General features: G+C 42.3%; 1 protein-coding gene across 10 annotated transcripts in view; it reads left to right on the plus strand.

Annotated features, from left to right (window-relative positions):
* The window catches only part of SRRM1 (serine and arginine repetitive matrix 1), a 32,149-nt gene extending 8,041 nt beyond the window's left edge, over positions 1-24,108 (plus strand). For 2 of the 10 annotated variants that reach the window (XM_075908973.1, XM_075908982.1), the window contains 15 exons: positions 5,072-5,184; positions 5,829-6,029; positions 6,832-7,032; positions 7,658-7,777; positions 9,462-9,733; positions 10,120-10,200; positions 10,545-10,631; positions 11,984-12,122; positions 12,588-12,629; positions 14,323-14,427; positions 14,859-15,314; positions 18,075-18,264; positions 18,626-18,820; positions 20,463-20,580; positions 23,143-24,108. In XM_075908973.1, coding sequence (XP_075765088.1) covers positions 5,072-5,184; positions 5,829-6,029; positions 6,832-7,032; positions 7,658-7,777; positions 9,462-9,733; positions 10,120-10,200; positions 10,545-10,631; positions 11,984-12,122; positions 12,588-12,629; positions 14,323-14,427; positions 14,859-15,314; positions 18,075-18,264; positions 18,626-18,820; positions 20,463-20,580; positions 23,143-23,150 — 2,328 coding nt within the window. In that variant the 3' untranslated portion in view covers positions 23,151-24,108. The remainder of the gene's footprint in view (positions 1-5,071; positions 5,185-5,828; positions 6,030-6,831; positions 7,033-7,657; positions 7,778-9,461; positions 9,734-10,119; positions 10,201-10,544; positions 10,632-11,983; positions 12,123-12,587; positions 12,630-14,322; positions 14,428-14,858; positions 15,315-18,074; positions 18,265-18,625; positions 18,821-20,462; positions 20,581-23,142) is intronic. The other 8 variants (XM_075908975.1, XM_075908974.1, XM_075908976.1 and 5 more) reach the window with 8 other exon arrangements.
* The last annotated feature ends 1,327 nt before the right edge of the window (positions 24,109-25,435 follow it).

Consider the following 25,435-nt stretch of genomic DNA (forward strand, 5'->3'; position numbering starts at 1 on the left):
CAGTAGACTTCCAGTAATCTGGAACCTATGGGACCTAGGTGGTGCCGATTATGCTGGACTATAAGGAGGTACTATAAACTGGTTATATGCTGTATACATTATATACTGTATATAAAGTGTTCTTAACCCTTTTTATTGTACATACTGTATACAGTATACTGTAATGTTTTCGTTTTTTTAAGCCTTTTTTACCCTTTTTGCTCAGTTCAGCTGCTGCCGCTGTTACCTTGTGACTCATTTTTTGCCGAAGCTCACTCACTAGGCTCTTGCCATTTTGATGCCGGACTATCAGAAGTGCCGGACTATTGGATGCTGGACTATTGGAGTTTTACTGTACTTGAAACAGTTATGTCCCTCTTGAGTATTCTCTTTTTCAGAGGAAATAGTTTTTGTTTTTTCCAACCTTCCTTCATAGGTCATGTTTTCTAGATCTTGAATAATTTTTTGTTGTTTTCTCACTGTCCCCAATTTATGCACATCATTTCTGAAATGTGGCACCCACAACTGGACACACTACTCCAGTTGAAGCCTAATCAGCATGGAATAGAATTAATTCTTGTGTTTTGCTTACAACAATTTCTACTTGTGGTCCATTATGACTCCCAGAACCCTTTCTGTAATACTTCTTCCTAAGCAGTCATTTCACATTTTGTATGTGTGCAACTGGTTTTTCCTTTCTAAATAGAGTACTTTGCATTTGTCCTCATTGAATTAGTGCTTGCTTCAGATCATTTCTCCAGTTTGTCCAGATCATGTTGTACTTTAATCCTATCATCCAAAGCACTTTCAACTAGGGATGTGACTTGTCGACTACCCCATAAATCTAGGTTTATCGGGTAGTCAAGTCACTACTCGACTAGTCACTCTCCCCCTCCTTCCCCCCCTTGCTCCCTCCTTGCTACCTCTATATCAGAGGCACCAAGAGCCAATGCTGTGGGGAATCGGCTTTTAAGCCTCCACGGGGAGGCAGAAGTTCAGTGGGGAAACAGTGCGAGTGGGGACCCAACTGCTGTGCCTCTCCCTTTGAAATGTACAGGAGCCGCCATGGCTCCTGTACATTTCAAATGGAGAGGTCCAGTGGGGATAGTGAGTAGTCTATGGAAATTCCATTAGCTGATTGATCGAAATTTAGCATCCCTACTTGCAGCCCCTCTCAGCATGGTATAATCTGCAAACTTTATAACTACTCTTGGCCATTATCTGAATTGTTGATGAAGATGTTGAATAGAACCGGAACTGATCCCTACAGAACCCCATTCATCATGCCCTTCCAGCATTACTGTGAACTACTGAGAACTTCTCTCTGGGAACAGTTCCCAACCAGTTATGCATCCAGCTTATAGTAGCACCATATATGATGCATTTCCCTAGTTTGCTCATGAAAAGGTCATGTCAGACAGTATCAAAGCATTACTAAAGTCAAGATACACCACATCTGCTGCTGACCCCAAACATAATGTTTGTTTTTCTGTCAAAGAAAAGCCATTCGGTTGGTTTGCCACAATATGTTCTTGTCAGATCCATGTTGTTACTTATCGCCTTATCTTCTACAGGTTGGACCTCTCTGTTCTGGCACCCTCTGGACCTGACCAGTCCAGACACAGGAATTTGCCTCCAAACCCGCCACCCCTCCCTGTTGTTGGCTTCTTCTTGCCTAGGCTCTGGCACTGCCGCTGGCCCCGCTGGGGCTCCCCATTCCCCTCTGCTGCATGGCTCCCGGCTGCATTGTCAGACCTCTTTACCCCTGGGCTCTTTGGTCCATGAACATACGTGGTCCTGCTGGACTGCATAGGTTGCCGGACCAAAGAGTTCCAGTTGAGGGAGGTGCAATCCTGTAGATATTTGCTTTTTTATCTTTCCAGTATAGAAGTTAAGGTGACTGGTCTATAATTCCTTGAGTTGTCCTTATTTCCCTTTTTATAGATGGATGCTATATTTGCCCTTTTACAGTCTTGTGGAAACTCTCCTATATTCCATGACTTTTCAAAAATCATGACTCAGATATCTCCTCAGTCAGCTCCTTGAGTTCTCTATGATGCATTTCATCAGGCTCTGGTGACTTGAAAACATCTAATTTGTCTTAATAATTTTTAACTTGCTTTTTCCTATTTCAGCTTATGATCCTACCTCATTTTCGCTGGCATTCACTATATTAGACATCCAATCATCACCAACCTTCTTGATGTAAAAAAACAAAAAAAAAGTCATTAAGCTCCTCTGTCACTTCCACATCTTGTTATTTTCATCCTTTCATTGAGTAACAGCCCTACTCTGCCCTTGGTCGTCATCTTGCTTCTGATATGTTTGTAGAATGTTTTCTTATCACCCTAGTTTGATCTCATTTCATGCCTTGGCTTTTCTAATTTTGGCCCTACATATACTTGAGTTTTGTTTATATTCATCCATTGTGTAAAAATATAATTGAAAGCCCCCTTTCCCCACAAATTTAAGGAACAGCTGGCCAAAGACTCAGAGTAATAGAAATTTATAAGTACGTCAAAAGCAGGAAGCCTGCTAAGCAACCAATGGGGCCAATTGGGCTGATCGAGATGCAAAAGGAGCACTCAAGAATAACAAGGCTGTTGCAGAGAAACTAAACTAATTCTTTGCATTGGTCTTCATGGCTGAGGATGAGAGGGAGATTTCCAAAATTGAGCCATTCTTTTTAGATGACAAATTTGAGAAATTGGCCCATACACATTGATAAACTAAACAGTAATAATCACCAGAACCAGATAGCATTCATCCAAGAGGTCTGCTGGAACTCAAATGTGAAATTGCAGAACTACTAACTATAGTCTGTAACCTAGCCTTTAAATCAGCTTCTGTACCAAATGACTGGAAGATACCTAATGTGATGCCAATTTTTAAAAAGGGCTTCACACAGTTACTGGCTTGTAAGATTGACTTCAGTACTGGGCAGACTATTGAAACAATGTTGTCAGATATATAGATGAACATAATTTGTTGGAGAAAAGCCAACTTTTTTAAGGGGAAATTTTGCCACATCAGTCTACTAGAATACTTTTGAGAGGGAACGACAAGCATATGGATAAGGGAGATCCAGTGGATGTAGTGTGCTTAGATTTTCAGAAAGTCATTGACGAGATCACTCACAAAAAGCTCTTAAGCAAAGTAAACTGTCATGGGATAAGAGGAAAGGTCCTTTCATGGGTTGGTAATTGGTTAAAAGTCAGGAAACAAAGGGTAGAAATAAATGGTCAGTTTTCAGAATGGAGAGAGGTAAATAGTGGTGTTCCATGAAGTTCTGTTCTGGGATCAGTCCTAGTCAACATTCATAAATGATCTGGAAAAAGGGGTAAATAGTGGGGTGGCATCATTTGCAAATGATACAAAGTAACTCATGAGAGTTCAATCCAAGGCAGACTGCAAAGAACTATAAAAGGATCTCTCACAGCTGGATGACTGGGCAACAAAATGGCAGCTGAAATTTAATGTTGATAAATGCAAAGTAATGCGCTGTAAAAAATGTAATCTGAATTATACATATAAAATGATAGGGTCTAAATTAGCTGTTATCCTTCAGGTCTTGGAGACATTTTGGATAGTTCCTTGAAATTATCCACTCAGGGTGTGTCTAGACTACAGAGTTTTGTCGACAAAAGTGGACTTTTGTCGACAAAACTATACCTGTGTCCACACTACCGCTGAGTTCTGTCGACATAACGTCGACAGAACTCAGCAGTTTTGTCGACGTATGTAAACCTCATTTGACGAGGAATAACACCTTCTGTCGACAGAGTTTCTGTCAACAGAAGGTGTTATTGAATGGAAACTGTCCTTTGTGTCCAGACTACCATGTCGACAAAAGCAGCTTGCTTTGTCGACAGAACTCAATGTAGTCTGGACGCGCTTTGTCGACAGTATCTGTTGACAAAACTTCTGTCGACAGAAGCCTGTAGTCTAGACGTACCCTCAATGTGCAGCAATAGTCAAAAAAGCAAACAGTGTTAGCAATCATTAACCATATAAAGAATGGAACAACTGTCATGTAGTCTGTATATAAATCCGTGGGTGCACCCACATCTTGAATACTGTATGCAGATGTTATCACCCAATCTCAAAATAAATATCTTGGGTTTAGAAAAGGACAAAAAAAATTATTAGGGCTATGGATCAGCTTCCACATGAAAAGTTTTTAATAAGACGAGCTTTTCAGCTAGGAAAGGAGGCAACTCAGAGGATATGATGGTCTACAAAATCATGACTGTGGTGTAGAGCAAATAGATAAGTTGTTTACACATTCTCATAACACAAATAGGGATGTAAAATCCTGTTCAATGGGTTAACTGATTAAGGTGGTAGGAAGGGCTGCAGCAGCCTTTTGCCCATGGCTAACCATGGGCGGAGGGCTGCTTCGGGGTACCAGTTAACCGGTAAGCATCACCTGTCTTGTGGGGTTTTTTTTTGGTTTGTTTTAAATGGCATTGGGGTTGATTTTGCTAATTTGGATGAAATTCACTGCAATGAAGAAGGTATAATTTTGATTTACTGCTTAAAAAAAAAAAAAAAAACTTTTTTGCCCAGGCTTGCTTCTGAACCAAGAGACACACAAGTTTTAATTTCACAACATGAAAAAAATTAAGTGGCTTTTAAAAGTGGTTATTTTTTTAGTTAACCTTATGCACTTTTTTATATACCAGTAACTCTAAAAATAGTCTCTTTTTTAATTCCCTGTTTGGACTACTTATTTTTAACTCACACATGAAGTTCTGTTTGGCTAAAGGTACCTGGTTAGGGTTTTATTCTTGGATCTGCCAAACATTTATTGGTTTCTAGTTCTGTAACTTTAACATGGTTCTTGTGATCAGTTTCTAGGGCAATACAGATGATACCTACTGTTTTGTATTTGAAAGTGTGAGAGCTGACACAGCAGTATTAGCTAACTTTTATTTTACTTGTGTCCCTATTGTTTAAAAGAACTGATGAAAAGTTGAAAAAAGTACACTCACTACTCCCTGGATATCAGGATAAAAAATAAAAGCTCTTTAGGGTAACTTCTGTTTCTGATGATGCTTCTGATGTAAATACACCATGTATTGTATTTTAGATTGAGCAAGAGAAGTTGGCTTCTATGAAAAAACAAGATGAAGACAAAGACAAGCGGGACAAGGAGGACAAAGACAGCAGAGAAAAAAGGGACAGATCCAGAAGTCCAAGAAGGTAGTATTAAGACAGTCTTATTTTATGTACTTGCAATTCATGTTGGTCTTCAGAGTAGTGGGAACATTTCAGTGGAGATTCAACAAACTGGAATGTACCCTACAGAATTTTTGTAGGCAAAGACCAGTTTAGCTTGTTACTGAATATTAATAGTAGATACATAATTAGTGGGGTGTTAGGGAATAGGTATTGCTTATAATGATAAAGATGTGCTCTCTGTGTGATAACACAACAGAAGAATACCCCGTGGTCCCAGAAGGGGAATACATTTCATTGAGATCTCATAACTAAACTGTGCTATCTTGTGAAAGTCTTGATGCTAATACAGGCATTAGTTTAGACTTAGTTCGCTAAGATTTTCTTGTTTGTGTGCTATAACAAGTTACTATAGAAATGATGTTTAATGTAAGTTTATGCAATGCAAACATATGGCTTTGTTTTGTATTGCAACCCAGTCTCTTAAATTGTTCATGACAGTCTTGCTAACTGGTGTGTTCTTTAGAAAAATTGAGACTTGTTCTTTTATCTTTTCCAGTTAGCAGTGAGAAAAGTGCATGGCTGATATTTGTATTTATAGCTAGGAAATTTAATGGGCATTCATTTATAATATGTGCTCCTATCATAACATGTTGTTTCTTTCCTAGACGCAAATCAAGGTCTCCTTCTCCTAGAAGGAGATCATCCCCAGTCAGAAGAGAGAGAAAGCGTAGCCATTCTCGATCTCCTCGTCACAGAACCAAGAGCCGTAGTGTTACTCCTGCACCAGAAAAGAAAGAGGAGACTCCAGAACCAGAGCCTTCAGTGCAAACAAAGGAAACTTTGATTCAAGAGGCAACATCAACTAGGCAAGAACCTGACTAAATTTTATCTTTGAAATTAGCTTGCCGTAGGGCATTATCATTCCCTTAATGGAATGGCGTTGTTAATTACTGGTGTTCTTTTAGAGCTTTATAGAACACAATTGCACTTAGGTCTGAAAGTGGTGGGTTGTTGGTTTTTTTATTTGTTTGTTTTGCTTGCAGACCATTTTACGTGTGTCAGTATGGTCTTTATTCACTTGTTTCTACATGGAGAAATGAGAGTATATCTTTTTTGAATGCATACTGATGTTTCACTAATACTCTTTTGTTGCATTAATCTAGTTGAGTCTTTTGTCAGTGTTAAGTTTAGTTTAAATAAATGTATATTAAGGCTAGTTTAGCTTGATTTTTTTTCCCAGTATTTGTTGAAAATGTCAAAAGCATCGCCCTCAGCTTCTGACTTCAGACTGGATAAAGAAAACTTCTAATGTACTGATTCAGTACTTGGAATTGGACAGCCTCGGCATTTTCTTAATGGCAGCCTAGAACTTTTTGACACATCAGTTTTCACTTGATTACTAATTTCCACTGTTCTTCATTATCAGGTCATTCTGTGCAATGTTAATATGTGACTTATTCAATATACTTTCGATAGTGTGTTTCACGAAGATGAAAACCTAATTTTTATGACCATGGCTGTAATTTTAATAGAAATTGAAAGTATGAACGCTAAACTCATGTTACTCACCACAGTCTCTTTTTTGAGTATGGTCCTTATTTTAGAAAGAACTATAACCTAGGTTGCTTCAGATGGGACATGCTTACATTGTTTTTTTTATTTTAACAGTGATATCCTGAAAGTTCCCAAAACTGAACCTCTACCAGATACTAAAGAAACTTCCCCAGAACGAAATACAAAGAAAGAGAGAGATAAAGAAAAAGAGAAGACTCGTCAAAGATCTCCATCCCGTTCCAAGTCAAAGTCACGGTCTCGCTCACATTCCCCTTCTCATTCTAGACCAAGAAGGCGTCATAGATCACGATCAAGGTAAAATTATTTTTATTTTACTTTGAGGATAAAGACCAGGAAACTAAATGATCTTTTCCGAAGTGGTCATTTAGAAACGCTCAAGTAGTTCTGTACACTCGAAATTCGGGGGGGGGAGGGGACCTACGAAAGCTCATGATACCATCTACATGCTTTGTTAGTCAATATAAAGTGCTACCAGACCATTTGTTGTTTGTTTATGTGATGTTAGATAAAGGTGAGTCAATAGCATTCTTTACAGTAGTGACTCTCCTCAGCCAGAGATGAGCCTGCACTGGGTTAGGCTGAGTAAGAGGGAGGGGAGAAGAAATATTCGTTTTGTCTTCGTCGTTCATCTTATCTTGGGAAAATGCATGATACGGACGGCAGTTGAAATGGGAGAGGGTACTGAATCCTGGATGTTTATTTGGTAGTTCCAGGTGATTCCTCACAAACTCCTTTAAGAACTAGGTGCAGTACTGGAGGAACTTGAGATCTAATTTTTTTTTCTTTAAAGGATTAATACAGAAGTTTTGGTTGGTTTGAAATTTGTTTGGTTGGTTTCTGGTGACTAAATCCACCCCATCCTGTGAAATTTAGGAGGTCACTGTTGAGTCTTCGAATGTTCATTGATTGATTGTGGCAGGTCTTACTCCCCTAGAAGGCGACCAAGCCCAAGGCGACGGCCATCCCCGAGGAGGAGGAGTCCTCCAAGGCGCATGCCTCCTCCACCCAGACACAGAAGAAGTAGATCCCCTGTGAGGCGGTAAGATTTTTTTTTTTGTAAATATGAAACTGCTGATAATTTGAAAGATGTCACAAGGTTTTTAAAAGTTTTAAAAACCTAAGTTAGTTGGAAAAATGTTTATGAAGAGTAATTGTACAATCGAAATCACCCATGGTTATTTTTTATATTCGAGTATGCAAAGTTATATAAAAGTCACTCTGTCTTGCTTCTGTCTTGCTTCATGTCTATGTCCCTCAGTAGTTAGGAAACAAATTAACACTTTTTAAAGCTAATGACACTTTTGTTCCAAAAATCAGGAGTCTGATATAGTATCAAAAGATCATACATGTTGATTTCCTCTAATGGATGTTTTCTAACATTCATGAATGGTGATAGGTTTTATCTAGCAACCTTTAATTACTCATTCTGATACTTTCTTCCGTGGACAGTGGTGGTATTTCAAGTACCTAAAAGGCCGTTACAAGAAGGAGGGAAAAGAACTATTCTCCTTAAGGTCTGATGATAGTATAAGATAGCAATGGGTTTAAATTAAAGCAAAGGGAGGTTTAGGTTGAACATTAGGAAAAACGTCCTGTCAGGGTGGTTAAGCACTGGAATAAATTGCTTAGAGAGATTATGGAACCTCCATCATTGGAGATTTTAACGAGCTGGTTAGACAAACACCTGTCAGGCATGATCTAGGTGTATTGGTTAGTAGAGTCAACTACTCATGTTCTCCCCCTCCCTTGCCCCCGTTGCTTCTGTTTCAAAGGCATTTTAGAGGGGGAAGGGGGGAAGCAGGAGTCAGTGCTGGGGGGAGCTGGCTTAAAAAGATCCCAGCCTGGGGGGAACCAGTTTAAAAGCTGGTTTCCCCCAGCACAATCTCAGTGGTGCTTCCACCCTCCCCCACACGCTGCTGTCTATAAGAGGCAGCAGCACGGGGAAGGCGAGAGGAGGCTGCCACGAAGCAGCCGTTGCTCTTGTAGCAGCCCCTGATTGTAGTGGACCTGGTGCAAGCCCAATTCAGTTCTAGCTCCCACTGGGTATGTGGCTCTGCGTTTTAAATGTAATAAGAGCTGGGACTGAGCTTCCCTTATTGATTAATCGTGTAGTTAATAGAATTTTTATTGACTACAGGATTAGGGAAATACCCACTTCGTAACGTCCCTAGCTTGGTCCTGCCATGAGTACAGGGGACTGGACTTGATGGCCTCTTGAGGGTTCTACCAGTCCTATGCGTTTGTTGAGATGGGTTTTTTTAATTTTGTTGTAGAAGTCTGGCCTTTGTGGTGGTTTCTGCTTGGGAACTTATGTCTCTGCCACTGTTTAAATAATTCTGGTGGCAGAGGAGCAAGTTGTTCCTGCTGCTTTGCCTGTCCGAAACCATGTGACTTTTAGCGAAAATTTATCTCGCTCAAGGTGGTGTTTCTTCTCTCCCTCCAGCTTCCAAGCCTATAAGCAATTTTCTTTGAGCCTTAGGGTTAATATTTTGTAGCCTAATTCTGAGGAAAAACAAAAAGTAACATTTGTAACAAATTGTTCAATTATAGTTTGAAAATAACTGGAAACATTCCTTTGTGTTAGCCTCTTCTGTGATATAAGCATTTGAGGCTGTGTGCCAGTTTTTTTTTGAAATGCTACTGTATATTTCTATAGAGATATGCTTGCAGAAATGTGAAATATGCTTAAACTGACTTAATTAATGTTATCTTTGTATTTGCAGGAGAAGACGGTCATCAGCATCTTTATCTGGAAGCAGCTCTTCTTCTTCTTCTTCACGCTCTCGATCACCGCCAAAAAAACTACCCAAAAGAATTGTATCCAGTCCTCCTCGTAAAACACGTAAACTGTCTCCTTCGGCAAGCCCTCCGAGGCGAAGGCACAGGCCTTCCCCACCAACAAGTCCACCTCCAAAACCACGCAGATCTCCCACACCTCAGCAGCCAAGTCGTGGAAGGAAAGTCCGTGGCTCTGTTTCTCCTGGCAGAGCTTCAGGTATAGTCAGCTAAATGTGTGCTTTCCCAAGTTGTCTTAACTACTTGACTCTTTACTGTCTCATAGTTATGTACTCCTTGCTAGCTAAAGACTTGACTGCTTCAAAATTTCTACTTGGTTTCCGTGCCATAATTTCAAAGTCAAATAGTGTATACCAGTCAAATGTTATCTAAAAGCACAACATATTTTTCTCTTTAGAAAAATCTGCCAAGAAGCTGACGTCTAAAATGTATACAATTCATATGAGGCAGATGTCAACTGGCATCATTCATGAAACTTTCACTTATTTTGTATTGATAATTTGTGCTAAATCATTTTACGTTGCATTTAAAACCATTCAACTTTTTCTTATCTCTTTCTTAGATTTGTTATCTTTTGTCTTTTAGCACCTAAACATAAGAGTATTGAAAAAAGGGAGTCTCCCTCACCAGCACCAAAACCTAGAAAAGTAGAATTATCAGAATCAGGTATGTTTCTTATTTACAATGGCTTTCCTTTAATGGTATGAAAATCAAGAAGGGGCACTTTTTTCTCAAGTGTGTCCTTGAGATGGAGTGGTTTGATAGTAGCATTGGAGATAGGGTTTTAGAGAGACATTCATAGAGGACATAAAGCATCTAATTCACATTAACTCACTCTTATGATTCTTTGAAAACCCTACTTAAAAAGCATATCCAAAGAAAGATACAACACAAAAAAATTAAATAGTACCACCTGATCAGCACTGTTTCACTAACACACTTGGTCATTTGTTACTTTATTCATATAAATATGCAAAAGTAAAAATTAAATGTTACTTTTTTTTTTTCAGAAGAAGACAAAGGTGGCAAAATGGCTGCAGCAGATTCTGTACAACAGAGACGTCAATACAGAAGGCAAAACCAGCAGTCTTCATCTGGTACAATAATATTTTTGTGATTTTTAAGAAGATATTTTACTTTAATGATTAAATATATGTTTATAATGGTTACCTTTGTACTGCTAAATTCAGATGTACTTAGTTTTGTGTGTGTGTGTACACAACAATGCTATTGTAAAATTAATCACTAGTTACCACACTTTACCAAAATGATTTTTTTTTATTTACTGGTGACCAAGTAGAATTTTGCAGGCAAGCAGAATTGTGGGAGTTTTTATTATCCATTTGTTACAATATTTATTAATAGTAAAGCATTTTATTATCATGTAAAATCCAACAGTTTTCCTGTGGGCCAGTGACCTCTTTGCTACTACTGATTCTTCTGATACTTACCCCAGAATTATGTATTCTGGGGCATAGCCAGATACTCCAGAGTTGGCAGTGGATTTCAGCATTTTTCTTCTGTTCGTTGCCTCGTTTGCCTGTTGTTTACTTGGAATATTTTTGCAGAAAACTCTGTTTTGTGTCTGGTTTCACAATTCATGTTGTAAATTATTTTACAGGTCTGAATTGCTTTTGCCAGTTCTGTTGCTACCTACGATTGGCTCAAAAGTTTTTTATCAAAGCTGTTGAACACAGCATCTTTCAGTTTGTTCTCCAGCTAATTTTCTTCAGTATTGTGCAGCTGCATATCTTGAGTGGGTTCTGCAACATGTATCTGAAATTCATTTCTTATTTACACACACATTTGCACCGATTTAAATGTGTATTTTTGAAGCAGTTGTAAAACCAGTTCAAGATTGTGTCTAGACGCATTTTTATATAATGTAACCAAATACACACACACACGTGGATGCAGGTTACATTTGCTTCAGAAACAGCCTTAGTTAAACTGACATAATCCTTGGCTACGTCTACACTGGCCCCTTTTTCGAAAGGGGCATGCTAATTTTAAAGTAGGAATAAGAGATCCTCTGGAATAGGGCATTATTCCGGAGGATCGGGCCAGTCTAGACGCTTTTTTCCGGCTTTTCCCCAAGCCGGAAAAAAGCAGCGGACATCTTTATTTAAATCCCCCGTGGATTTCCCTATTCCGAAGTTTAAAATTAGCATGCCCCTTTCGAAAAAGGGGCCAGTGTAGACGTAGCCCTTGTGTAGTCAAGGCCTAAAGTTGCTTCATGTCTTAGTTTGTTTTGAAATTTATGTAAAACAAGTTGATCTCCCTAATCATATAACCATACTCTTACACTCTGTGAAATAGTGTAAATATTTTTGGAAACAGAAATCACAACTGTCTTCTGCATGAAGATAGAACAATATGGCTCTCTGTAATTGCACAGAAATACATGGTATGAACCACTTTTCAGTAACATGTTCTTTTATATGCATAGATTCTGGTTCATCATCTTCCTCTGAAGACGAACGACCAAAAAGATCGAACGTGAAGAATGGTGAAGTGGGTAGGCGCAGACGACACTCGCATAGTCCATCACCTTCTCCACGGAAACGGCAAAAGGATTCTTCCCCTCGGTAATTGCTTTCTTCAGCTCAGCACAGCTGAAGTTTAACAATGACAATCTATCACTTACAAATGAACTAACTTTTATCTCTTGATTTGTATTACATCATTGCCAACCAGCAGAACCATTTGGCATGACCCTTGTGCAAGGGCTATGCGAATACCATAGAAGATAGTCGGTATGCCCAAAATTTAGATTTTTGAGGTGAAGCAAGCTCCTTGATACTAGTGCTAGATCTTGTTTGTGTGACTATTAGACCAGATCCAAGACCTATTAAAGTTGATGGGCTTTGGGCCAGATCCTTACAGTTTATAACAGGAGGGATTTTTTCCAAGCTCATGCAAAGGGATTGATTTGATCTTTGCACAAGTGTTGAGAATTACTTAGAATCTTGTGCAAGCGTGTTTGTCTTTGCATCAAGAAAATCTCTGGTAAGTGGAATTTTTGACTTTGTGTTTTTCTCCACTGCTGTCAGGATGCAGATGGGAAAGAGGTGGCAATCGCCAATGATTAAAAGGTTGGTTAGAAATTAATCAGATAATTACGATTCGATTTAAAATCATTCTAGGAACCTATTTTAAAGAATAGAACTAGAAACTCAAACTGTACGCTTCATTTTTTTTCTTCCAACCATGAAATTGTTTTAGATCTGCCATATATCCATAAATATGTTGGGTAACTGGTTGAAATAAGCTAAGAGATAATGCCAGGTTTTTTAATGGCATTGCTGTATAAGATGCTTCTCAAAGTTACTCTTTTGGTTTGTTTTTTTTTTTTTGAATGACAATAAAACGCACTAATGGGAAATGTAATGTTAAAAATCAAGCTATATAAATCAGATACGAAGAGGAGATAGAATGGGAATCTTAGAACTTCCATCTTCTCTCTGTTGTCTTCCCTATTTACTGTGTGTCCTGGAACAATCTGATTTAGTACTGGGACTGAAGTTAACTGTTCCTGCAAAAAAAAAAAGAGAGAGTAGATGCCTCGCTACTGTCTAGAAAAGTGCTAATTTTAAACTTAAGAAAAAGAGAACCTGGATCTTTAAGTTTATTCACACCAGTCATTCAGTCTGAATGATTAATCTATAATGATTAAAACCTAACCAGAATATGGTTGCAACACATTTTGCTAAATTTTAGCCAGATGAAATGTGACTAAATTCCTCAACTTCAAGTACATTTATTGAATTTGCCAGTCTTTTATCAGTTGCATATAGCAGTTGTTGTACTTGAATTTCAGGACAGCATCCTTTATTTTACAAAAGTATACATTTGGCTGAGTGCTTCTATGTCAGTCTATTTTCTCCTAATCTGTTTTTATATGAAATATTTGAGGTATTACTGCTGAATATTTTTAGCTTAGTTATATTTGAAGATGGCTTTTTTTCAGCTCACATTTTGTTTAGCTTTCGATAAACACTAGCTGCAAAAATGTTTAGCTCTTGATATGAAAAAACATAACAGTGCTATTTGAATGAAATATTAGCTGACTGTTTATATTGATTAAATATCTCTTCTGCTCTTGAAAGGCTGCCTTGCACTTCTAAGCTTTTGTTACCATTTTGCGTATTATCATTAAAAAGCTACATTTTCTTTCTCTCAGAATTTAAACTTGTTAAGCTTTTCAGAAGTTATGGGGAAGCACACTGGGGAAGCACACTGGGTCCAGCTTTCCCCAGATAAGTTTACTGCAGATCTTTTTCTTCAGTGAGAGTGGTGTCTGGCCTTCTGTACTGTGAATATTTTAAAGGCAGTATAGCAGTATCTTAGCACCAGCTCTAGTTTCCTTAACCTGTGCTCTCACTAAAGTGTTACTTTTTAGCACCGGCAAATTTTAAGTTTGTTTAGGAAGTTTTGTCTGCCTGAAGTTCCTAAAGTTGGCAGTCATTATGATCTATCCCACTAAGTTAAATATCTCCTTGGTCTAGTGAGTTTGAAGATGCCTTAGAAAACTGAACTGTGGTAAGGTAGAAAGACTCCTTATAGCTTTTCTATCTCATACTCTGATGTATCATTTTTGTTGTATCCTTTTTGTCTTTTGGGCATCATCACTGTCTGATAGTGTTTGCATCTAATAGAGTCTTGTTTGGAAGACAAGTGTGTGAACCAGCTTAGCTTTATGTAGAAGAGATGACATCTCAGGAAAAACTTTAAGCATCAGGTATGAAGTTGTGGGGTTTTTTTAAGCAACTCTTCTGTTTCCTCTAGTAGGAGGAGGAGGAGTCCATCACCCCCACCTGCCAGAAGACGACGTTCTCCTTCTCCTGCCCCTCCTCCAAGGCGGCGCAGATCGCCTTCATTGCCTCGCCGAAGGTAACTTTTATTCCTTGGTTTTTATTAATCCTGAAGAGCTCTGCAAATCTTGTGTGGCAATACCCATTTAAAAAACAATAACAAATGCCGTGATTGATTGAGCAAATGCCTTTTCCGAATAGTCTCTTATTGATGGGAAATCGTTTAAAAAAACATTTTCAGTGGGGGATGTGCTCATCTGTTGAAGTGTGAGTGATGAGTGTAGCAAGCAATAGCTCCACTTGCCTAATCTTGAAGCGGCTGTTGGGGAGGGTACAGTGTAATATGCTGTTGGAGGTCCTCAAAACTGCTGTCATCATTTTAAAGTGGAACGCAGAGGCATAAGATCTTTTGTTTGCCAAAATGCACATCTGTACCTATTGGCAACTAGCTAGCGTGAAAACTTAATACCATGTACATGACTCTTCAACTTCTTCATGTCGGCTTTCTAGGTCTCCATCACCACCACCACGCAGGCACTCGCCAACTCCCAGAAGATATTCTCCTCCAATACAGAGACGATATTCTCCTTCCCCACCGCCTAAGCGAAGAACAGCTACTCCCCCTCCAAAACGAAGGGCATCACCTTCGCCACAGCCCAAGCGCAGAGTCTCTCATTCTCCACCACCAAAACAGAGAAGTTCTCCAGTCACAAAGAGACGTTCCCCATCGCTGCCTTCCAAGCATAGGAAAGGTTCTCCTTCCAGCAGGTCTAATCGTGAAACCCGCTCCCCACTACAGAGTAAACGGCATTCACCTTCTCCACGGCCTAGAGCTTCTCATACCTCCGCGAGTCCTCCACCACTGCGAAGGGGAGCTTCATCCTCGCCCCAGAGGAGACAGTCTCCATCTCCAAGCACTAGACCTATCCGGAGAGTGTCAAGGACCCCAGAACCCAAAAAGACAAAGTAAGAGACTTAACTTGTGGCTATCGGCACATGGGAATAGCAAAAGCGAGGGTGTGCACTAGCATGGAGGGGTGTCAGTATTAGGTCTTCATGACACTGTACTCCAGTGGTCCCCAACCTTTTGGGGCTTCCGGGGGTGGGGCTGCTCACAGGCCAGGTGCCTGGGGGCGGGGCCGCGGACGCGCCTGGGGGCGGGGCCACCCATATGCTGCGTGCCTGGAGCTGGCACCACCCATGCGCTGCACTCCCGGGGCTGGCGCCGCAGCTGTGCTGCATGCCCAGGGGTGGGACCGCCCATACGCCGCGCGCCTGGGACTAGAACAGCCCATGTCCAGTGCGCCCAGGGGCGGAGCCGGCAGCGCCCATGCGTTGCGTGCGTGGAGCCGGCAGCGCCCATGTGCCACGCGCCCAGGAGCCGGCAGCGCCCATGTGCCACGCGCCCAGGTCGGGGCCACCCACACGCTGCAAGCCTGCGCACCCAGGGCCGGCACCACTGCTGTGCCATGCGCCTGGGCCGGCACCTCCCATATGTTGCACGCCGGGGCCGGGGCCAGCACAGACCTCGCACCGCTCACCCGGGGCTGGGTCCACCTAACCGCCGTGCACCCGGGGCTGGCACTGACCATGTGCTGCGTGCCTGGGGCCGCTGCCACCAATGCGCCCAGGGGCTGGCTCCCACCCGTGCGCCTGGGGGCGGGGCCAGGCCCGATCACTTGGCGGGTGCATAGAAATGGCCTGGCGGGCGCCCTGGCACCTGTGGGCACCGCATTGGGGACCACTGCTGTATTCGCTATCGGCCCGTTTGCTTCTCTAATGTGCCATTGGTGTGGTGGTAAAATAGTAGCCATGTTGAATTTCTATCCGGTGCGAGGAGAAGGCAGCCAATTGTGAACAGAAAATCACTATCTTTTGGGTTGCCAATCTGCAGTGCTTATTTAGATCTTGGATTTACTTTTTACTGTCGTTCTCATGAAGAATTCCTGTATAAATGTGTAGAGTTGAACTCTGTGGGAAAGGGTTTAATATGGACAGATTGTAGCTCAGCAGTGGCTCTAATGGTGTATCTCAGGGGTCTGCAACCTGCGGCTCACTAGAGCGCCAGATATGGCTCTTCTGAAGCTCAGGCCCAGCCCCTTTTACTCCCCCTGCAGCAGGGAGCCTGTGCTGGCGCTACAGCCTTGTGGTCCCCTGCAAGATTAGCGCACCAGTGCCGGCTTCCTGAAGAGGGAGGGGGAATGCCCCAAGGTAGCCAGAAACAGGGTGCTTGGTCCAGCCAAGGGAACAGCAACGAGCTGACGCGCTTCCTGGAGGCTTTTCCTGCCGTTTCCATAGCACCGGGGAAGGCTCTGGTGCCTGGGAGCGGCACACAGCATAAAAATAAGTGGCCCCCAACCCCTCATGCTGAGACCCCATACCCCAATCTGCTCCTGCACCCTTCCCCTGGCCAGACCTTGCATCCTTATCCCCTCCTGCACCCCACCTCCTGCCCAGATCCTCCATCCCCATCCCACTCATTGGCAGCTCTGTTCCGCACACTTAACCCCTCATTTTTGGCCGTACTCCGGAGCCGGGGAGGGGGCACAAATCACAAATTCCACTAACCCTGGAACCCCAGAAGAGTAAATGTGCCCTGAGGCCTTGAACCTCAGTCCCCCTGCATCTCCCTCGACCATGGGGCTGGAGCACCACAAGTGTGAAGTGTTTCAGTTGGGGGCCGCATCAGCGAGGGTTGTGGGTTTTTGGAGGGTTGTGGTCTGGTTTTGTTTTGGGTTTTTTTTTTGTGTTGTTTTTTTTTTCCTTGTGTGGTTCCTGAGTGATTTTTGGTTCCCCTACCCTGCCATAAATAAAGGTAATGTGGAAACGTTTTGTGTTGGACATAATATTTTACTTTATTTAAAAATGAAGCCTGGCCAACAAGCCCCCAGTTGGGGTCCAGTCCCCATCTGGCTGCAGCATCCTCATACTCCTGCACCACCACCCCACACACCCTAACTCTGTGCCTTGATCCCCCATAAACCCCAACCCAGACTGCTGCACCCCCCATCCCCAGCCCCCTGCCATAATGCTGCTTCACCCTCCACACACCCTAGCCCCATGTTCTGAGCCTATCATACGTGCAAACCCCCTGACCTGAGCCCCTCATACACCCCAACCCAGCTTCCTGCATCCCATATCCCCAAATCTTGCCCATGACATTAGAAGACAGTCTGAATGCATGCATGAAGCTTGATTTGACTAGTTATCATGTAAACTCCCAAGAAATGCTCAAAAATATTCAGCAGCAGAAGTCCTGTTAAAGTCTGTGAGTACAATGTTTCATTTATGCTATTATTAATCATTATGTCGGTTATCAATAAGTTTAAGTTGTATATCTTCAGTCATGCAAATGGGAGTTCTTGTACGGTTCTTTGCTGACCGCTTGTCCCGAATTCTGATGTAGTTTGGCTCTTTGGTTTGAAAAGGTTGCTGACCCCACACTGCAGTAAATTCCAGCGGCTTGGCTGTGCCAGCTGACTCAGGCTAGGAGGCTGGCTAATTGCAACGTGGACACTTGGGCTAGAGTCCAGGCTCTGACACTAGACATCAGTTAAACAGCCTCTTAGCCAGAGTCGGCTGGCAAGGGCCAGCCACTAGCGTCTAATTGCAGTATAAATAAACCCTTTGTGGCCATGGTTAGTTACAGAATAATTGTTAGTTACCTTGTTTGCGTGTACTGTAGAAGGCACAAGGAGTCCTAAGTGTTAATCTTCTATTTTTAAGGGCTTCCACACCAAGTCCGCAGTCTGTGAGAAGGGTGTCTTCATCCAGGTCTGCGTCAGGATCGCCTGAGCCAGCACCTAAGAAACATCAAGCTCCTTCTTCCCCTACTCAATCTCATTCCCCTTCCACTAACTGGTCGCCACCACATGTGAAAAAGGAGAGTCCCACACAGAGTCCATCTCCTGCACGGGTATGTTTCCAAGAAAAGCCTCCAGAGTGTGTTGTGGGGTGTATTGCTCTTAGCTAGTTTTGCTTATTATGTGTATTTAAATACAGCTTCTTTTAAATGATGGGATGGCAGCAGCTGCTCCATGAACACAATTGTAAGTTGTCAACATCTTAGTTCTGTTGAGTTTTCTTTTCTTTTCCAGAGATCTGAAGTGACTGTCCTACGCTAAATTGTATGACTTGGGTTATTCAGCAAATGGGCTTAATCACCAAGCCATCTGATCTTTGTGAGGAAAGAGGTTTTATTTGTGCATCAGAGCTCAGTGCACAGCTCTGCCATGCATATCTCCAGCAGAGAAGTAAGGGGTTTCTTTTCATTGCAGAATTCTGACCAGGAAGGTGGTGGGAAGAAAAAGAAGAAAAAGAAGGATAAGAAGCATAAAAAGGATAAGAAGCACAAGAAACATAAAAAACATAAGAAAGAGAAGGCTGCGGCTGCTGCGGCAGCTGCTGCTGTGGCTGCAGCCGCTACGTCATCAGCCCAAGAAGACCCAGAAGCAGAGACGGAGCCCAAAAAGGTTGGCTAAGTAAATCTGATTTCAAAAGCCAGTGAGTGAAATGAATGACTATATTTACAAGGGTATTTGATACTAATATATGATTTTGACATTATCTGTTCAACTCCCAAATTCTTGGAAGGCAGGGCTTGAATCATGCTACATCTGGATACATTTTACAATTTAAGTTCAAGTTGCCTCTGCCTATTGCCTTCTTGGAATGCAAAGGCCACTGAATGACTCCAGTTAGAGGTTTGTAACCTCCATGTCTCGTCCTTCCCATCATCCCTTCCCAAAAATCAATTCCATGCTCTCCTCCTCAGAAGCTATGAATGAACATTGTATGCATTACGTTCCCCTTTCTACAAAGGGGTAAATATGTGGCTCAAGCGTCAGTTTAAAAAATCCACTTTATAAGGTGAAATAAATCCACGGTAAGCTGAGACATCAGGCTTTCGTTTTATTTTAAATATAACTGTCAAGTGGATTTTTTTAGAGTTAAATATTCAAGGAACACAAAATCTGCAGACCCACACTGAGCTTTCCATTAATGCTTTTACAAACAATATCTGCTACAGTTTCATGCCAGATTTGCAGCACTGTGATCCTGAATGCAATATTGATTTGTCTACACTGAGAAATATGGAAAGCAAACAAATGATATAAATTGTGGGTATTTATTATAATTTGTTTTAGCAACCTGACCTGTTAAAATCATTGTAACTATACAAAGTTAGGTTGAATCACTGCTCAAAAATCGACAGCAAATAGTAAATCTCACAGAGCGAATGAGATTAGATTTTTAGTAAAAATACATTTGTTGTATTTCAGCTTCTCTGACATCGCTTGTTAGTTGTAGGCAGCAAACTACAGGTCTTTTGTGCTACGTTTTTGTGACATTATAGTAGAAGTGGTATCCAAGTGAAAAGTAGACCTAGATAAAATGTCTGATGTACACAACTTCTGCTTTTGATACTTCTAAATTATCTCTAGTTATCTCTATGTGTGCCTGTTAGTTGTGTATGTGCCTGAGCGCTCTTGATTGGAGATTGCAAAGTAGTGCTCGTGGATCTCTGTGGAACAATACCTTGTGTTTCGAACTTAGGGACAGAGACCGGTATGACCTCCCTCCCCCCAGCCCAGTTCCTTCTCACCTGCCTTCAGCTTAAGATGAGTGTCCCCAAGGGAAAGTCTCATTACCCACTAATGAGTCATTACTATCCCCTGCACCTACACCGGGGCAAATCCCAGCCATGAGTCCACCCGCCTGTAAGATCTGGCAAAGTATTATATCCCACAAAAGGGGATGGCCACTTCCTCCCTGCTGCAAAAAAACTCCATGGTGGTGTATGCATCCAGTGCAAGGTGCCATCTGGCTCAGTTTAAACCATGGGTGGGCAAAATTATGGCCAATGGGCCAGATACAGCCTGCTGAGCCACCGGGTACGGCCACGGGTGCAGTGGGAGCCTCAGCCAGGCTCCCTGTCTGTCTCGCCCCCGCACGCTGCTCAGAGCAGCCATTGCGGGGGCCATGTGTAAGTCTGAATGCTGTGAGCCTGGGGGAAGAGCAGGGAGAGGCTTCACATGCAACCCCTGTCCTCAGCACAGTTCCAAAGCTCTCATTGGCTGTAAAAGGCAGCTCGTGAAGTATCCCTCCCCCTAGGCTTGCAGTGTTCAGAGCAGCACATGGCTCTGCAGCTGCTCTGAGTGGCGTGCAGCGGCATGGAAGGCAGGGAGCTTGTCTGAGAAACCTGCTGAGCTGCTGGCCAGGAGTCACCCAGGTAAGCGTCTCCCCGCCATCGCCTGCCTCTGGCACGCTGGCCCTCCCCAATCCCCTGCCCCTCCCTCCCCTCTCCTGCCACCCTACCCCGTGTAACCCAGGCACTGCCCCCTTGTTCCCTGCCCCAGGTCACAGCCTCCTCCTTCACCCAACCCCCATCCCAGACCCCTCCTCCTTCATTAATGTCATGGAAGAGCGTGGCCCTTGACCACTTACCAAATTCTTGGAATGGCTCTCCATCAAAATTTACTGCCCACCCCTGGTGTAGACACTCTTCAGTACACAAGGAATCCAGGAATCTGGACTTTGCAGAAAGGCGTTTTCATCAGCAGCTCTTCAATTTCATGTTGCTAATTATCAGGCCTTGATGGTATGTTCAGAATTTATACATTTTACAACATGTGCTGCAAGCTGAGAGACCCATTTCAATCCCTCATTGCAGAGGGCAGTTTGGCACAACCACCTCTGCCCTAGATGCCGTCGATACAGTATCAAGACCCATAGCCATGGCAGTGATTGAGGAGGGCATTATTCTGGCTGCAGTCCTTTGGTCTTCCAAAAAAGTACAGTCTTCAGTCAAGGATCTCATTTGAAGGAACCGAGCTCTTCAGTGAGCCTCCACGCTCTTGAGGATTCCAGGGCTACCCTGCAGTCACTGGGAATCTAAGTAAGTGCCTGCCCAGAGATCCAGGCCATTCAAGTCCCATTAGCAGTCCACGTTAGCTAAATCCGAGGATGCCTTCAGGAGAAAGGAGCACGCTGTAGGAGGACCACCTGCTCCTTTCTTCTAGAAAGCACTTTTGACAGAATGGTTTTCCCCATTCAGTTCTCCTGCTCCTCCCTTTGAAGATTGACTGTCCCACTCTTTACCTGGGAAGATTGACTGGGAGCTGCTTACCTCAGGCAAGTGGGTACTGAAGTGTCAGAGAGGGTTACTCTGTCCATTTCCAGGGACCTAGCTCACAAAAAGCTCTTAAGGCCAAAGGTTCTGTTCCTCCTTCCTGTCTAATTAGAGCTGGTTCCACTACTGTTCAGCGAGAATGGATTCTGTTCCAGCGACTTCCCAGGGAAACAGAGGGTGGATATTGATCCTTAAACTACTCTTTGTAAGCACAGCGCTCCAGAATGGTGACACTAGTTCTGATTCTCCCGCCTTTGGATCAAGGGGACCAGTTTGTTCTCCTTGGCCTACAAAACACCTCCTCTCATGTAGCCATTTACTCGTTGCTCATGCGCTTCCTGTGCTTCGGCATAGGAACAGTCGGCTGTCGACACTGAGCTCTTCCCTTCAGACTCTCCGTGGCTCCAAGAGTGTTTTGCAAAGGTCTTTTTGGTAGTGGCAGCTCCTGCCCATCACTGGAGGTCTCATTATGCCCATATTTGGACAACATGTCAATGTGGGTGAATCTCACAGAGGTCCAGACAGCTGCAGCAAAAGCATTTGCCTTGTTCTATTACTAGGGTAAATGTCATGGGAGCTGTTTTGGACTCTACAGCAGCAAAACCCTGCCTTCCCACAGATTTCCCTATCTGGCCTCATCTGTGTGCTGTAATTCAGCTCACAAGTGACCATGATACAAGGCTGCTTGGTCAGGGTAATGCTAGATAACAGGGCAGGGCAAGAGCCCAGTCCTCGTGCACAGAATATGTCCCATCAAACAGACACGTCGGCATCCACTCTGACATGGAGGAAGTACTAGCAAGTGTATGGAACTGCTGTCAGCTTCAGAATATCCATGTGAAGCATCAGTTCTTGCAGAGATGATTTGCCCTGAGCTCTGTTTCCCTGCAAGTGAGTTCCTCACCCCAACAGGAGCATCTCGTACAACTACAAGACAACGAATGGGAGCTCAAACGCAAGATGAGGTAGCAGTCTCACCTCATCCACCTCTGATTACCGGCCATTGAGGACACGCGGTTTGGGGTCCTTCGTCCATCCCAAGCCTTTCTCAGAATCCGCGTGGCTGCTGAGTGTCAGCCACGGAATGGAGCTGTTCTGACACGGTTCCGTCATGATTTTTGCTCCAGCAGAAAGCCCAGTTTTGCCCATACGGCTTACCACAGGCGGAGGGCTCACTTTCAGTCTTGGTGCTGTCTTCCATCTTCCCACGCCTTGGAAGTTCCACTCCTCAAGATACTGGCTTAGGTATTCAAATGACAGTGCATTTGGCTGCTGTCTCAGCTTTCCACTCATCTCTCAGCCAGATTCCTCAGAAGTTTGTGCAGTTTGCATCCTCCTGGGATCTAACATCCTAAGGAGGTCCCCTTTTGAGTTGATGGTCACCTTCTTTCTCTTCCATCTCTCCTTTAAAACTTCGTTCCTAGTCACCTTTTATATAGGGACAGAGTTTTACTATCCCCTCATTCCTGTGGTCTCCCAATATCTCATCAGCATATCACACGAATCAAAAAAATTTGCTTGCCTGTATTCTACCCTTCCAGAAATGTAGTAACTTTGCATCCCACAATTTTACATTTGCCATATTGCAGTGTCAGGGTGGCTGTTATCTGGTCTGACCCTTCATGTCTGCAGAAATAATCACTTCTGTATTTTTGTTTTAAGGAGACTGAGAGCGAAGCAGAAGATAACTTGGATGATTTAGAGAAACATCTGCGAGAGAAGGCACTGAGGTCGATGAGGAAGGCTCAAGTGTCACCACCATCTTAGGCTGAAACCTTTGATATAATGTACATTTTATTTGGTTTGTACTCCCAATTCAATTTCAAATTGCTACAATGTGTTTGAGCTTTAGAATATAACCTTTGTTGTATAATTGCTAGGTTGAGGTTCACCTTGTAAAGAAGGCATGGATTTACATTACAAAAGGCATCCACAGTGTACTAGTGACGTTCTTTCATTGACATTTATATAGAGTGAAACTTTTTAGAAGCAGTAAGATGGGTCAGTGGTTTTAAAAATGATTGGCAACTTCACAGTTTCTTTAAAATGTATCAAAATCTATACAAATGTTTATAAAGTGCTCACTTTTTATTTTTTTTTATTCATTTGCATTGCTACTTAACCTTTGATTTATAAGCTTGCCCAGAAATGAAACTTCAGTTGCCAGAGAAATACAGATGGATATTTTAATGCCATAATTGGTCTTTTGTTACCTGTGTAGTTGCCACTAAAGTGAATCAAGAACAGAAATCTAGAATAATATGTAAATGAAAGCATGTTGTTTGCCAGAACACTGTGGCTTTATATTGATGTAATAAGTTGATTTGGAACACTGGAATTTCATTTCTTTTTGGTTTTTTTGGTTTTTTTAAATGGGCAACTTCCTTATCAGCAGTCCCAGAGAAGTTCCATACTTAAATTTTGTTTGTGAAAAGATGTTGTAGTCCCATTCATGATTCTTGTCTGGTTGCGGTTCTTCTTAATGTTATAGGTAACTTTCAGAGCTATTGTCTTTGAAAGCTGGAAGGACCTGAATTTTGAATATTGTCATGTTTTCACTGTTTCTGTTTTTTTAACTAAAGCTATATAAAGCTTGTGGATTAAACAAAATAAATTTCTAAATTTAAAGAGTTGTTGGCTATTAATGCAAACACACATTTAAGCCTTTTCCTTTCAAACAGGGTCAATAAATATGTGGATGTTGAACACATATTTAAAATGCTGCACTGTGAAAAATGAGATTTTTATTTTTTTGTTAAAAAATGACTATCCCAGTTAGGGATGTAAAGGTTTAACTAGTTAACTGGTAAGCATTGCCTTACTGGCATGGAGCAACCTGGTTGTGCCCGCGGCCTGTATGTACCTGTCTGACTGCAAATGTCATGTATTTACTTGGAAGTTTTGTTGATTCAATGCTACCTTTCTGGAAAGGCAGATACATTGGATTATATAAGCTTCAGTTCTTGGAGTAATCAGAATTCATCACACAAATCTATTCTAAGTTCATTCCAAAAGAATTAAATGTAAAATGCACCTATTTGTAGTAAAACTAGAGATGAAACACAAATCATTGGGAGTTAAAAATATATATTTAGTAGATCAGAGAACAGAAGGGATGAGCAGCATGCTGTACCAAAAGATGGAATGGTAGATGATATGTTGAAGTGACAGCGGGATACACAAAATAATTTGATGGACATCTTCAATTAATCTGTATTTGCTGGAGTATTTTAAATTCTAGTCTTGCAGTCTCACACCTCTCCAGTATATTCTGACACAGATCCAAGTTCTTGAGTTTGGCCACTGCTATCTTTACATCTGTCCTGAAGCTAATTTAAGTACTTTGCTTTTTTTGGGGGGGGGGGGGGGAGGGGCGGAGGAGGGACATGAATTATCCAACCCAGTGTTTGGAAAATGTCTAGCACGCCTTGGGTGCTGTTGTAATCAAAATAATCACACCAGTCCAGAGCTCTGTGCTCAGCCATCACTTGTAACACTTTTGCACGTTACAACTTAATCTTGCTCAGCTCCATGTAGTTGGATGCAAGACAGTCTGCTAAGCAAAGGCCCAGGACTGGAGTAGCAGGGCTGATGAGGGCAGAGGAAAAAGGAAAAATTGTGCTGGGGCCTTGAGGTCAGAATGCTCCCCAAATGTCTGTAACTGGGGCAAAAGGGGGGAGGATGGGCCACAGCAGACAATATACAGGTGCCCAAAACGTCTTTGAATGGATTTCTCCTGTTGATGGCTTCCAAGAATGAGGTGAGAATATAGTCAGTCACGCTTGCCAAGGTGTATGGTAATTCAGATTGCACTTGCGACTGACATTCACCAGGTGGTGCCAAGAACTAGACAGTATAATGGATGAAGTAAGTAGCTCTTCTGCAGGTGAAGAGAATACTTTCTTCATTTTCATTGATTTGTTTAAATTTGAGGAATTGATCTGGAGTTGAAAAG

This window comes from Pelodiscus sinensis, chromosome 25, assembly GCF_049634645.1.
Source record: "Pelodiscus sinensis isolate JC-2024 chromosome 25, ASM4963464v1, whole genome shotgun sequence".
NCBI lineage: Eukaryota > Metazoa > Chordata > Testudines > Trionychidae > Pelodiscus > Pelodiscus sinensis.